We start from the raw sequence: 15659 nt of genomic DNA, 5'->3' as shown, positions 1-15659 counted from the left end.
AGTGTATTTAGGTATGCAATAGATATTTAAAAGCAAAATCAAGGGAAGTTTTGCACCTCACTTGATGTTCTTAAGCATCCAGTCTTCCTACTTTCCTACTCTAGACCCTCCAGCCCCTGAGGAACTGCTGATATGTTCTTCTGCTCCCCACAGGGTGTGTGGTGGTGATATCATTGATTGAGCAACTGGCTGAAGTTCACAACTCTTCAGTTCAAGTGGCAATGGAGAGGCTCTGCAGCTACCTACCTGGTAAGTCCAAAAGGGCCCTGGTGCTGTGTCTGCTTGTCTCCTCCTCTGTGAATCACCAAGAGGGAGTTTGCACCCTGTGAAGTCTTATGGAGAAGAATTTGGTTGTGCTGTCTTTAGATTGCTATTTCTGTGGCATTTATAAAGACTGAAATAAAATGTCCACTCTAGGTAGTTTCTGTCTGACATCTCTCTATCGTGGCAGACATCGCTGTAGCTATTTAGGGAGAAAATGTTAAATGACTAATTATCATTAGTGTATCGCAATAATAATGATTTCGCACCTGATGATAATCATCTTAAATATTAAGAAGTCAAAATAATAAACAATTCTATGTTTGCTTATACTCACATTCACAGACACACACAATTCTACCAATACAGTCTGAAAGGATTCCTGATCTCCAAACCCTAAATTCGAAAGTGTCAGGGACACCCAGCTTCTTTCACCTGGATCTCAATTAACCATCTCATTCATACTAGAAACCAAGACACCGATAAGTGCTTTTAGAAAGCTGTATTTGTGTTTCAGACTGAGTAGAAAGAAAATATTTACTCTATAGTTATGTATTTGAGACCCCAATTTTCTTTTTCTTAGCAGAAACTAATTCATCAAGAAGGCTGAAGCTAGTTTTTCTCAGTTAAGTATGGTATTGTGCCTAATGGTGATTGTATCTTTGAATTATTTAGTACCCCAGGTCAGTAGAAAAAAATCATTTTCTGAGAATATTATTGTTCATAATGTGAACAATACTATTCAAATTTACACATTTACATGATAGAATATTTAGAACTCAAAGAGAAAGGCTTAGAGAGAAGAGCATACACCTGCTTAAAATGTCCTGAGTGGACCATTGTCTATCCCAGTACTAGTTTCTACCAGCTCCCTAGAAGGAGCAATGAACCTAATGTATATTGGTTTTGGGGGATTTAATATTTACATATTGACTCACATGAATCTATAAGTAAGTTGTAGTTATTTTGTTAACAATTTTTAAAACCTTTCTGCCTAAAACAAAACATGTAGAAACTACATAAAGCAAATGCTTAGTGTTCCATTTTTGAAAGGTAAGCTCCTGTGTAAGTAGTCCAGGTCAGAAAGAAGAGAGAATTATCCCACTCAGATGTCCTATCTATGTGCTTCTTATAGCCAGGGAGGGCTCTTCTACTGACCTGCAAAAGAAAAATCTGAATTTTGTAATAGTTTTTTCTTTTTTTTTCTTTTTTACAGTTTTAACATAACTATCTTCTTGTCCTCATTTTGCATTTCTGAGGTCTCCTACAATCTACAGGTTAGCTTTTCATCTTTTCCTTTCTCATAATTTAGCGTGAATTTTGTCCTATAACATTTTCTATAGCCTGGGATTGACTTACTTCATGTATGACTACAGCATAGCAGAACATGTTTCTTCTGAGCTTTTCAGTTTCTCAATTAAACCTGGGTCCCGAGCCTTGAACAGAACACTCCAGTTTGATTCCTTTAGCAAATGATACATGATGTTCTCTCTCTCTCTCTCTCTCTCTCTCTCTCTCTCTCTCTCTCTCTCTCTCTCTCTCTCTCCTCTCTTCCCTCCCCACTTCTCTCACTCTCTCTCTCTCCCCTCTCTCTCCTCTTTCTCTCCCCTCTCTCTCTTTTCTCCCATCTTTCTCTCCCCTCTCCCCTCCCCCCTCTCCTCTCTTCTCTCTCCTCTTTCCTCTCTCCTTCCCTCCTTTCTATAATTGTAGTGGCTGTTGATGCTTCATGGTTGTTGATGCTTCATGGTGAAATGTATCAACTTATTGAATGGTATATCACTGGATATTTAAACTGATCTTTTCCTAATTGAAGTACACTTGACCTGTCTCATCTTATTTTAATATGTTCCTACAGTACCTAGTTCAATTTTAAAAATCAGGATAAATTATTCTTTTTCTTTACTTAACAATTTTCAAGAGAGTACATTGGTTTTCTATTACCATCCCAAAATACTCATTTTTTAAATGCTATACCAAGTCATGATTTAAACACACCATGAAGATTTCAGTCAATTGCAACCATTATCCTATTGAAGCACAAATAACCTCTTCTTCCACCAGAAGGTCAGAATCTCCTCTTCAATTTGATCATGAGCTTAAATAACCTCGAACATCTTTCTCAGTAACTGGAATAGTCGGTATTCCAGCCGTATCTGGAACATTCCAAATCTTGAAATAAGTTGTTTTTCTTGAGAATCTATTTTTTGTTGTGGTAGTATTTCGGTTTTTGCTTGTTTGTTTGTTTGTGGCCAGTCCTATATTAAGACTAAAGCTGGGTACTTGGGGATTTTAATTATACTGAATAGTTAATCTTTCTAGGCCTATTCTGTGGACACATATATACACACATGTACATACAACAAATAAATGCATATATATGTATAGACAAAAAATTCCTTGGTGTATGATTTCTTTCCAAGAAACTCTTAATTATCAAAAGACCTAATATAGAGCTGGAAAGATGGCTCGGCAGTTAAAAATACATGCTGCTCTTGCGGTGGACCCAGATTTCGTTCTCAGAACCATATCAGGTAGCTCATAACTGTCTGTAACTCCAGTTTCAGGGGCTCCAACCCCTCTTCTGACTTCTCTGAGCATCAGGCACACACAAGGTACACATACATACATTCAGGCAAAATTCTCATACACATAAAACAAAAATAAACAAATATTTTTAAAATAAAAAATAAATAAAAGGCTTAATGTCAGTCAAGTCTTTTTCCTTCAGGTCAACTGCTGTGCTTACCAATCATTTCAAGTGATACTTTTGGTTTTGTTTTCTGTGAAAGTTAGTTATGTAGAGAAGTGTTTCAGTGTTCATTATTGAGTGTTCAAGTTCTTTTTTGTGGGGAGCAGCAAGCTTTATTCATGGTATTCAAGAGAGGAGGGAGGGCTCCCCAGGCCCTTCCTATTATTATGGGGATCTGGGGTGGAAATAGTGATGGAGATGTTCAGTGTTGGGGACCCAGGTGGGATAGGGACTCCTCAGCAACGGAGGGCCTCTCTCTTGCACTCAGTATCCTTTCTGGGGTGGATGGTCCAGGGTTTCTTACTTTTTGGAGGCCATGTAGGCCATGAGGTCTACCACCCTGTTGCTGTAGCCATATTCATTGTCATACCAGGAAATGAGTTTTACAAAGTTGCCATTGAGAGCAATGCCAACCCCAGAATCAAGGGTAGAAAAGTGGGAATTGCTGTTGAAGTCACAGGAAACAACCTGGTGTTCAATGTAGTCCAGGATACCCTTTAGTGGGCCCTCAGATGCCTGCTTCACCACCTCCTTGATGTCATCATACTTGGCAGGTTTCCCCAGGCAGCATGTCAGATCCATAATGAATACTTTGGGGGTAGGAACACGGAAGGCCATGCCAAAGAGCTTTCTGTTCAACTCTGGGATGACCTTGCCCACAGCCTTGGCAGCACCAGTGGATGCAAGGATGTTGTTCTGGGCTTCCCCATGACCATCACACCACAGCTTTTCAGAGGGGTCATCCACAATCTTCTGAGTGGCAGGGATGGCATGGGCTATGGTCATGAGCTCTTCCATGATGCCAAAGTTGTCATGGATGACCTTGGCCAGGGGAGGCTAAGCAGTTGGTAGTGCAGGCTGCATTGCTGAAAATCTTGAGTGAGTCGTTATATTTCTCATGGTTCACACCCATCACAAACATGGTGGCATCGGCCGAAGGGGTGGAGATGATGAACCTTTTGACCCCACTCTTCAAGTGAGCCCCAGCCTTCTCCATAGTGGTGAAGATGCCAGTAGACTTCATGACATACTCAGCACCAGCATTACCCCATTTGATGTTAGTGGGATCTTGCTCTTGGAAGATGATGGTGGGTTTCTTGTTGATGACAAACTTCTCATTCTCAGCCTTAACTATGCCATTGGACTTGTCATGGGTAGAATAATACTGGAACATGTAGACCATGTCGTTGAGGTCAATGAAGGTGTCATTGATGGCAACAGTCACCACTTTGCTTGACCCAGAGAAGACAGCCCTAGTAACCAGGTACCCAATATGGCCAAATCTATTCACACCAACCTTCACTATCTTACCTACAGGACAAGGCTGACACTGCTCAAGAAGATGCAGCTGTCTCTAGAATGGGGAGGAGCAGAGAGCTGAGTGCTCAAGTTCTTGGGCATGTAGTAGTTTCAACTATATGGGTTTCCTAATTGAAGGAAAGGCTTTTTATGTTTTCAATTTCTTTGGTTTGGCTTTCTTCAGGGATTTCCTTTTATCTGTATTGCTTTTTCATTGCCTGATACTTTACCTCCCTCTTGAATCCCTTCCCATCTCTGTGCATGTGTGGGGTGTGTGTTGAGTAAACACCCAGGATAGCATGCGCACTAGTGATGTGTTCTCACTGCACTGTAACACCCACTTTGATGTCATATCTTAAATCTCTTCCTCCTTCATCTTTATTTCTCTGAAGACAATGTATATTCTATTTGTTCTGTGTTCATTCTAGTTTGAACTTCATTTCTTTTATAATTTCTATTCCTTCCTGATTTCTTTTATCCCTTATTAGAGACTTCCTAACTTGGATTTCTTCCCTTCTTTCATGTCTTATATCATTTTATTAATGACTTCTCTCATTTTAAATGAGAGTTTTAATCTCTTCTTTGGCATGATTTCTGGCATGCCTTTACTATCTGTAGGACTGCTATTCTTTTTTTTTCTTATAATAGCTTTGTATGGGAGTTGACCTAGATACATTTCTGTTGTTTAATTTTTTTGTGAAATTAGTCTTCAAAAGCTCTTAGATAGAGGTGGCATAGTGTTCCTCAATGCTCGGAGCACCATCTCTGTGGCTTATTGCTCAAACTCTGCATCTTTCCCTGGCCGATTTCACCAGGAGCTTCTTTTAACACTATTTTTTTCTTGTTTTTTTTATATTGGATATTTTATTTGTTTACATTTCAAATGTTATCTTCTTTCCTGGTTTCCCTTCTGCAAACCCCCTATTGCACTCTCTCCCCTGCTTATATGCGATATTGAGCCTTCACAGGACCAAGGAGCTCCCCTCACATTGATGCTTCAACACTATTTTTGAGCAGCTAAGCCACTGATTGTGGGCCCTGCTCAGAAGGGATCTGGGAGTCCAGTTCCTATAGTTTATGGGTATCATATTCCTCTAACTCCCTTATCCTAACCTTAACTGCTGTGGCTACATTTCTTCTGAGCTCAGTTGTCATCTTCTGGTTGGATCACTAAGCACCTAACACTATTGGTCTCTCCTTGGGAGCATATACAGATAGGTCATCTTTATATACATTCATGGAGGTTCCTAATTTTAACTGTTTACTGTGTTAACTGCTAGCTAATTTCTCTCTCTCTCTCTCTCTCTCTCTCTCTCTCTCTCTCTCTCTTCTTCCCCTCTCTCCTTCCCCCTCCTTCCCTCCCTTGGTGTGTGTGTGTGTGTGTGTGTGTGTGTGTGTGTGTGTGTGTGTGTGTGCGTGTGGCAGAGGTAGGAGGGGGTGGTGGTGTGCTGGGGTGCCACAGGGCTCAGAGAGATTCCGAAGCTCCACTGCTTCCCTCATCACCTTTTCAGTATTTTCCCTTGAAGCTTTTAATTTTACATCAATAATTAGGCATCGCTTTGCAACATCCTGTTTTCATTCAGCATTATGTTTTTAAGATCGATATTCTTTAAGACAATGCCTCAATTGTTTATATAGCCATGTCTTTGATTTATACTACTATTTTTGGAGATTCAAACTCTACCCAAAGTCTTGCTTCTATAGTTTGGGGATGGTTTGAGTCTGTCTTGTACTGGAGGCTTGGTTTCCAGTGTGGTGGTACATTACATGTCACAGCCAAATACAGATGATTCAGCTGTTGGCATCACCCTGGGAAGCTCTGATATTATGGAGAGAACTAGCACCTAAAAATTGTTAGAAAAAAAGAACAGCTGTACTAGGCATTTTAGCATATATCTGAGGTGTCTCTTATTTGGACGGTTGAGGTTGTAGAAGCCATGAGTTAGTTCTAACGCACCTTGTGCACTATGTTAAAATACTGCTACAAAATAAAAAGCAAGTGGAAGCCAGTGAGATGGTTCAGTGGGTAAAAGTGCTTGCAGCACAAGCCTCACAATCTAGTTGAACCCCTAAAAGCCACATGTGTACCCTCACCTCATGTACCTACATGAACATGTACAAACACACACACACACACACACACACACACACACACACACACACACACACCACTATACACATCAACAATAACAACTCTAAAAAGCAAGTAAGCAAGTTCCGGTCTATCTGTGTAGGTGTTGACTCCTTCCTGTTCTATTGTGTTGCAGAAAAGAGACAGAAATGAATAGATGAGGCTACCCTATCTTAACCTCCTGCTCCCAAACAGAGATCTGGGTAAAATGTCTCTCCACAAAGTATATACCACCATGTGTTGATTAGAGTGACACATTTCACATCTCTGGGTTAAAGAAAAAAACACTGCTACTGTTTTCTGAAGGAGGAATTTGTAGAGTCACAGACATCACTAACCCTGTCTGGCCACTTGACTGTTTCCATGTAACAGGTCTCCATGTAACATAGAACCATTTACACCTTGAGTTTGATTTTTCTAGGAAAAGCTCTTGTCCAAAGGTAAGAGAGTGAAAGCCTAATGAACAGAAAGCCTACCTATCACAGGAAGAAGAAAAGCAGACTACTGGGTTTGGGCGGTTGTGTTTCCTACTCAACAGGAGAAACTCCAGTGAATAAAAAAGGCTTTGGGAGTCATTTGATCTTATCAGAAAATGGTGGACTTTTGGATGGAAACCAGGTGCTCCTGTTCAGCTTAAACACCTGCACCGCTTGATAAACTTAAAGGCAGGCTGGACATTTTATTCTGATTTAGTGACTATGCAAAACCTGCATAGAATAACTATGTGAATTAGACAGAATAATGAAGAGACTGTCTCCTAGCTAAATATTTCTCCTAGAAAATGTAATAGGCCCAGCCTATAGTGTCTCCTTGGGTCTAGTATTGGCTTCTGCGTGATATAACAAATGCAGAAGAAACAGATGATATCATGCACATAAAACACACATTCATTTAAAAATTGATTTCTAAAATCAGGGACTAGACAAGGCTGCCCACTCTTTCCCTACTTATTCAATATAGTTCTTGAAGTTCTAGCCAGAGCAATCAGACAACAAAAGGAGGTCAAGGGGATACAGATCGGAAAAGAAGAAGTCAAAATATCACTATTTGCAGATGATATGATAGTATATTTAAGTGATCCCAAAAGTTCCACCAGAGAACTACTAAAGCTGATAAACAACTTCAGCAAAGTGGCTGGGTATAAAATTAACTCAAATAAATCAGTAGCCTTCCTCTACACAAAAGAGAAACAAGCCGAGAAAGAAATTAGGGAAACGACACCCTTCATAATAGGCCCAAATAATATAAAGTACCTCGGTGTGACTTTAACCAAGCAAGTAAAAGATTTGTACAATAAGAACTTCAAGACTCTGAAGAAAGAAATTGAAGAAGTCCTCAGAAGATGGAAAGATCTCCCATGCTCATGGATTGGCAGGATTAATATAGTAAAAGTGGCCATTTTACCAAAAGCGATCTACAGATTCAATGCAATCCCCATCAAAATACCAATCCAATTCTTCAAAGAGTTAGACAGAACAATTTGCAAATTCATCTGGAATAACAAAAAACCCAGGATAGCTAAAACTATCCTCAACAATAAAAAAAAGACTTCAGGGGAATCACTATCCCTGAACTCAAGCAGTATTACAGAGCAATAGTGATAAAAACTGCATGGTATTGGTACAGAGACAGACAGACAGACCAATGGAACAGAATTGAAGACCCAGAAATGAACCCACACACCTATGGGCAATTGATTTTTTACAAAGGAGCCAAAACCATCCAATGGAAAAAAGATAGCATTTTCAGCAAATGGTGCTGGTTCAACTGGAGGTCAACATGTAGAAGAATGCAGATCCATCCATGCTTATCACCCTGTACAAAGCTTAGGTCCAAGTGGATCAAGGACGTCCACATCAAACCAGATCCACTCAAACTAATAGAAGAAAAACTAGGGCAGCATCTGGAACACATGGGCACTGGAAAAAATTTCCTGAACAAAACACCAATGGCTTATGCTCTAAGATCAAGAATCGACAAATGGGATCTCATAAAACTACAAAGCTTCTGGAAGGCAAAGGACACTGTGGTTAGGACAAAATGGCAACCAACAGATTGGGAAAAGATCTTTACCAATCCTACAACAGATAGAGGCCTTATATCCAAAATATACAAAGAACTCAAAAAGTTAGACCGCAGGGAGACAAATAACCCTATTAAAAAATGGGGCTCAGAGCTAAACAAAGAATTCACAGCTGAGGAATGCCGAATGGCTGAGAAACACCTGAATAAATGTTCAACATCTTTAGTCATCAGGTAAATGCAAATCAAAACAACCCTGAGATTTCACCTCACACCAGTGAGAATGGCTAAGATCAAAAACTCAGGTGACAGCAGATGCTGGTGAGGATGCGGAGAAAGAGGAACACTCCTCCATTGTTGGTGGGATTGCAGACTGGTACAACCATTCTGGAAATCAGTCTGGAGGTTCCTCAGAAAATTGGACATGAACTGCCTGAGGATCCAGCTATACCTCTCCTGGGCATATACCCAAAAGATGCCCCAACATATAAAAAAGACACGTGCTCCACTATGTTCATCGCAGCCTTATTTATAATAGCCAGAAGCTGGAAAGAACCCAGATGCCCTTCAACAGAGGAATGGATACAGAAAATGTGGTACATTTACACAATGGAATATTACTCAGCTATCAAAATCAATGACTTTATGAAATTCGTAGGCAAATGGTTGGAACTGGAAAATATCATCCTGAGTGAGGTAACCCAATCACAGAAAAACACACATGGTATGCACTCATTGATAAGTGGCTATTAGTCCAAATGCTTGAATTACCCTAGATGCCTAGAGCAAATGAAACTCAAGAAGGATGATCAAAATGTGAATGCTTCACTCCTTCTTTAAAAGGGGAACAAGAATACCCTTGGCAGGGAATAGAGAGGCAAAGATTAAAACAGACACAGAAGGAACACCCATTCAGAGCCTGCCCCACATGTGGCCCATGCATATACAGCCATCCAATTAGACAAGATGGATGAAGCAAAGAAGTGCAGAAGTGTAGATCGCTCCTGAGAGACACAGCCAGAATACAGCAAACACAGAGGTGTATGCCAGCAGCAAACCACTGAATTGAGAATAGGACCCCCGTTGAAGGAATCAGAGAAAGAACTGGAAGAGCTTGAAGGGGCTAGAGACCCCATATGAACAACAATGCCAAGCAACCAGAGCTTCCAGGGACTAAGCCACTACCTAAAGACTATACATGGACTGACCCTGGACTCTGACCTCATAGGTAGCAATGAATATCCTAGTAAGAGCACCAGTGGAAGGGGAAGCCCTGGGTCCTGCTAAGATTGAACCCCCAGTGAACTAGATTGTTGGGGGGAGGGCGGCAAGGGGGGGGAGGATGGGGAGGGGAACACCCATAAAGAAGGGGAGGGGGAGGGGGATGTTTGCCTGGAAACCGGGAAAGTGAATAACACTCGAAATGTATATAAGAAATACTCAAGTTAATAAAAAAATTGATTTCTAAGTATTCTTTTTGCATCTAAAGCTAAACTAACACAGAATCCCAGCCTTAATGGTCATTACACAAGAGCCATGCTCTGGAGAATAATCTCTGCATTGATCACATAGCACTTTCAATGCCTGAGAAGACCAGTGTTTTTAAATTGTGCAACATCTTTCTGACCTTCGCTTCCACCTGAGTTTTTACCTATGATTTGAATGAAAAGAAAAAGAAAAAGAAATAAAAAAGGAAAAAAGCATGATTGGTAGTGAGTTTCAGAACTAGATGAATGAAAAAAAGAAAAAGAAATAAAACAGGAAAGGAACATGACAGTTCCTAGGTTGATGGATGAGAAGGTTTATCATAGACCTGTGAGAGGGCACAGCCAGAGGCAGGGGCATCTGGAAGAATCCAGAGTGGACATGACCACACTGAGCTGTGCCATGTGAGGAAACAGGGAAGGGAGAGAGCAGGGGAACTGCCTTGAGGTCCAAAGGCACAAGACGGCAGGTGACCAGAATGGTTAGACTATACAGGGAAGACCAGACCAACCCCCCGATGAAGAGCTAGGGTTAGGGAATGGGGTATGCCATTTGGGAGGGCACTGAGGGACTGAGGGATACAGGAAGAATCTGGCAGCCATGTTCACTTTGATATGTTAAAGATGCACCTCAGCCATTTGTCCCAGGTTTGACACCTAACATGTTTCTCTTTAGAATGATCTGAGATTCGTACATGGGGAACTAATTAATGGAATCTCTGTGACCAGCAGTCAATAGAACTTCACATTCTGAGTATCATACCAGAACTTCACTTCCCTTCTATCTCCATTAAATATGATAGGAAAGAACGCATATAATCTTAAAAGGAGCAAAGTAGCACATGCATCCTGGAATATGCAGCCACAGTGGGACTAATTGGCCTCTGTCTGTGTGCTTCAAGGTACTCACTAACAGTGTTTAACAGTATCTGCTCTGCCTGAGATAGTGAAGGTATCAGACAAAATGTCCTTAGCATATTGAAATGTACACTACAAATAACATTGGCCTTCAGAATCTTTAGGAAGGCCTTTAAGAAAGGAAGTCTTTAACTTCTGCTGGACTGTTACTGAGCAAGGCAGTGACGGCCAATGTGAGCGTGACTGATGGAAGAGGTTTCATTTGCAAATACACATGTGTTTCTAGTGCATAAGGACTGCACAGTGATCCTTTGAAAACCCCTCTTTGACTTTGAAATGACCATGTGTTTTTTCTATTATTGATGTGCTCATTCTCTAGATCTGTAGAAATATTTTCCTATCTGCTAGCTCACAAACATGATCCAATAATAAAGGTTCTGATGCAGATCTTATCTTCAGAGTTAGGAATGTAGCTCAATAATACAAAAATTTGCCTAGTATGCACAAGGCCCTGGGCTTGTGTCCCATCAACACACACACACACACACACACACACACACACACACACACACACACACACACACATCTATACATGCACATGTATACCCACCTGATAGCATTTGCCTAAAGTATCCTCCACTATCTGGTGATACTAATACAGGCTAGAATGGACAGAAATGTATTTGTCTCAGAGTTGTGGAAGTCCAGAATCCAAGGGGATGAGCCAAGTGTTATGCTCCCTGCTGTGCCACCCCGTTACATGGCATTAATCTATTCACAGGGGCAAGAACGTCTCATTAGGCCCCAGAGACCAACACCATGGCATGAGGACAAACTTCTTGACACAGGAACTTCAGGGACACATTAGAACCACAATTAATTCCTATCAAAATTCCTATGGTAGTCACCACTTGGGTTGCAGTGACAATTGGTACTATCTAATTGTAGTTTCCTTGGTAAATCTATCTCTTGCCCAGAGGTTTTACATGTTTCTGCTCCTCATTCTCCCACACTGAGCTTCTAATTTAGCTCTGGGAACATCCTCTCTTTTCCCACATGTAGTACTGCTCCAGGGGCCTCCTGAGTTAGCAGAATCACAGAATCCAGTTGAAGAAAGAGATTGCAGAGGGGCCTGCTCCAAATGAGAACCCTGCAGCTATTCGCTTTGAGTGGAGCGACACAATCACAGAAACACACTCCTACCGCTTCTCATCAAACCAAAAGGAGATGGATTTTCTCTGCCTCTTAGCCAGTAATGCAAGTTAATCAAAGAACACACTAATGTCATTTTTAAAATTGCTTTGCTCCAGGCTAAGCTACTTCAACATTAGCATTACTTTAAACATTTCCAGGCTGCCTCCCTCCTCATTTAATTATGAACTTCTCTTCAAAACATTCTTTAAACCATATGATGCTACAGTAAACACCACCAAACACCATGGCCACATTTTCATTTATTTCTTTTGTTTTTTTGTGAGACGGGGTTTCTCTCTGGGTGTTTTGGAATTAGCTGTGGAGAACAGACTAGGCTCAAGTTCATAGAGACCCATCTACTTTAGCCCCCTGAGCAATAATATTAAAAGTGTGTCCCACCATGATTGGCCTGGTCACATTGTCAGACAAAGAAGGCAAAGTCTGTAAGGGGGGGGCACTTTACCAACTCTGAGGTCAGAGAGCTCGTGGTAGAATTCACGTTTCTTGAGTTCAGTGACATCAGAACATCTAGACCCCCTCCACAGTGGTAACCCCCAAAACAAACAGTATGGAAAAGGACAGTGGATATTGACTATTATGTTGAGATAAAATTCACATGTATTACAATTCATTGATTAAACCTGTAATCACAATGGTTTTCTATATGTTCAGACTTGTAAATCCATCACCATGATTTCAGAACATTTTCACTACACCAGTGTTGTAGGCAACACTTCTAAAAGACAATGTTTATTTGGGGACTTGCTTACAGTTTCAGAGATTTAGTCCCGAGACAAACCGGATTTATCAAGCTCACCCTCACTGACACACTTCCTGCAACAAAGCCACACCCACTCCAGCATGACCACACTTCCTTATGCTTCTCATCCTTCTCAAACAATTAGTCCCCTGGTGAATAAGCATTCACATTTATAAGCCTATGGGACCATTCTCATTCAAACCACCATAAACTATACACACCCCTTAGCTATCATGCTCTAACACCCATCCTCCCCAACACCTAAAATCCACTCATTTACTTCCTGTCTTTATATCTATCTGTTATAGATATTTTATATAAATTGAACCACATAATGTTTGCTCATTTGTGATCAAGTGATTTCTGTCACTTTGCATAATTTTAAATATGATTTTAGAATTACATTCATGTGACATGCATCAGAGCTTTGTTACTTTTTAGAGCTTAGTAGTATTCCAATGTATAGACATCAATGTTTTGGTTATCTGCATGTTAGGTCACTCCAATGTTTGAACATGTATTCTGGTTTCCATGTAGGAGTAGAATTTCTGGATCCTATCAAAGCTTTTCTAACTTTATGCTAAATAATTTATGGAACTATGTGGTTAGTCACTAAAGCGTCTGCACCATTTTACACTCCTCTACTGTATAATACTTTTTCACTTTGATTCACTTTCAACACATATTTTCAATTTATATTGTAACACATGGTAGATATGAACTGTATCTCACTTGAGTTTAGATTAAAAACAAGCATATTTGTGTATCTTTAAGAAAACATCTATTTTGATGCTTTTCATATTTTTAATTATACTATTTATCTTTATTATTAAATTACATTAAATGTTTATCTAGAAACTTCCATGCCATTTATAGCCAGCTAACTTACTTCTTCTTAATCTTGGGTGAACTGTTTATTAAACGAAGCTATCCTCCCAATACAGCAAAACAGTGTGTCCGTTTATTAGTTTCCAACTGTACAAATCTTCTAATGTGGCTAAATGTAGGTCCTAGAAAGTCTTGGGTGTTACCAAACCTCTATAAATAACACTTATCATAGTATTAGCAACAACAAGAATTAGAGAACTTCATCTTTCCCAGACAACCTTGGAATCCATTCATATTCCTACAAAACCATTTATTCTGAGTATTTTTAAAGCTTTCTGATGTATTTTACTCACTTCAACAAGAGAGTAGAGTCAAGGAACTCTTGCCATTTTCTGGACCTTTAGGAATGTCTGGTTTTGGACCCCAGGACAAGGGACTATGGTGCTTTATTTTACATATCAAAGCAAACCTGGTCTCCAGGTCCTCCCAGAATCCCTCAGTCCCCACCTGGCATACCCTGTCCCCAGCCCTGAACTTTCTATCCCAGAGGTTGGATGCCCCTCCTCCAAAGGCTTCTCCCTATATAATCCAGACATTTGACTTCCTTCTCCTCCTTGTCCTTCTCCTCCTCCTTCTCTTCTCCTCTTCTCCTTCTCCTTCTCCTTCTTCTTCTTCTTCTCCTTCTCTTCTCTCTCTGCAAGTGTACCCTTTGTTTCTTTCCCTAACCCCCCTTCCCCATGGCAATTCTCCTTGCTTTAAGCCTTGGGGCTAGTGAACTTGCCTGAGAGCAGCTTCTCAACAAACCTGCCTTTAATATGATCTAATCTGGCTTGAACTGGCTCATTTTACCAGCAAAGACATAACCTATCATTGATTACTGCCCTAAACTGCTATTAGCTAGTTACCTGTTAGGTTTCAGTACTAAAACCATCCCCTGCCAAGACATTGAAGAGCCTGAGTAGGAACACTCTACTACTATGACGAACAGTCAGAGAAGAGTGCGAGTCCTGCATGACATCTAAGGCACTTCATGACACCACTCCACCCCTGGAGCAGAGCCAGATGGATGTGGATCTTCATGAGTGCTGATGATTTCTATTGCCATGAGGCTTGTTTGTATAGTAATGTGCATATTTTCATGTCTTTCCTTCAAGGAATGGTCTTCCTGTTAAGCTTAATGACTCTGTGATAATTAGAAACATGAGTCTTGGAGGTGAGGATGTATTTACATTCCTTAGTGCTATGAATTTTGGGACAACCCTTAAGGCTGTGGGAAAGAACTCTGAAAGCACAAGTCAAAAACTATATAATTTCTCATCTGTGCAAAATATAAGGATGCAATATGAATTATATGTGAGTCTCTCTGGCCAAAAAGAATGAAGGCGGCTGCCATTCTTTTATCAGAAAGATAAAAGACAGACAGATTTCTGAGTTCCAGGTCAGAGTAGGACAGAACAAATTTTGATCCAGGTGTGACGGAAATGGTGATCTTGGAGCCAGATCTCAGAGTTTATTGTCTGTGCATACAAAGGCAGGCAGATTTCTGAGTTCATCTGCAATGTTTTTTGTTTTTTTAAATGCTTCAGCTGCAGCAGCCATCTTCCAGTAACTCACCAAAATGACTAACACAATGGGAAGTGGGAGGAGAACTGTATGTTCTCTGGGCTTTTTAGGAAACATGGAGTTGGTACTCTCATCATATACATGTGAATCTACAGGAAGGGTTACTGTAGATATTAAGCCCCCTTAGTGGTACCACAGAAAAACCAAGAGTCTACAATGTCACCTAGCATGCCATGGGCATCATTGTAAACAAGCAAGTTAAGAGAAAGATTCTGACCAAGAGGATCAATGTGTGTATTGAGCACATCAAGCCCTTGAAGAACAGAGACAGCTTTCTGAAGCAGGTGAAGGAGAATGATCAGAAGAAAAGGGAAACCAAAGAAAAGGCCAAGAGGGTCCAGCTGAAGCATCATTCTGCACCACCCAGAGAAGCACAGTTTGTATGGACTAACACAAATGAGTCCATTCCATACAAATTTATAGCCTAATATACAAAAAAGGAATAAAGGA

General features: G+C 40.5%; 1 protein-coding gene and 1 pseudogene across 2 annotated transcripts in view; one reads left to right on the top strand and one right to left on the bottom strand.

Moving 5' to 3' along the window:
* Aoah (acyloxyacyl hydrolase) overlaps nt 1-15659 on the top strand; it is a 222352-nt gene that overhangs the window by 23555 nt on the left and 183138 nt on the right. For both annotated transcript variants that reach the window (XM_032884823.1, XM_032884824.1), the window contains exon 2: nt 154-249. In XM_032884823.1, the coding sequence (XP_032740714.1) occupies nt 154-249 (96 nt within the window). The remainder of the gene's footprint in view (nt 1-153; nt 250-15659) is intronic.
* LOC116883636 lies at nt 3311-4319 on the bottom strand (annotated as a pseudogene).

The sequence above is a fragment of the Rattus rattus genome, chromosome 14 (genome assembly GCF_011064425.1).
Source record: "Rattus rattus isolate New Zealand chromosome 14, Rrattus_CSIRO_v1, whole genome shotgun sequence".
Classification (NCBI taxonomy): domain Eukaryota; kingdom Metazoa; phylum Chordata; class Mammalia; order Rodentia; family Muridae; genus Rattus; species Rattus rattus.
The sequence above is the reverse complement of the archived record's forward strand: the minus strand, read 5'-3'. Positions and strand labels throughout refer to the sequence as shown.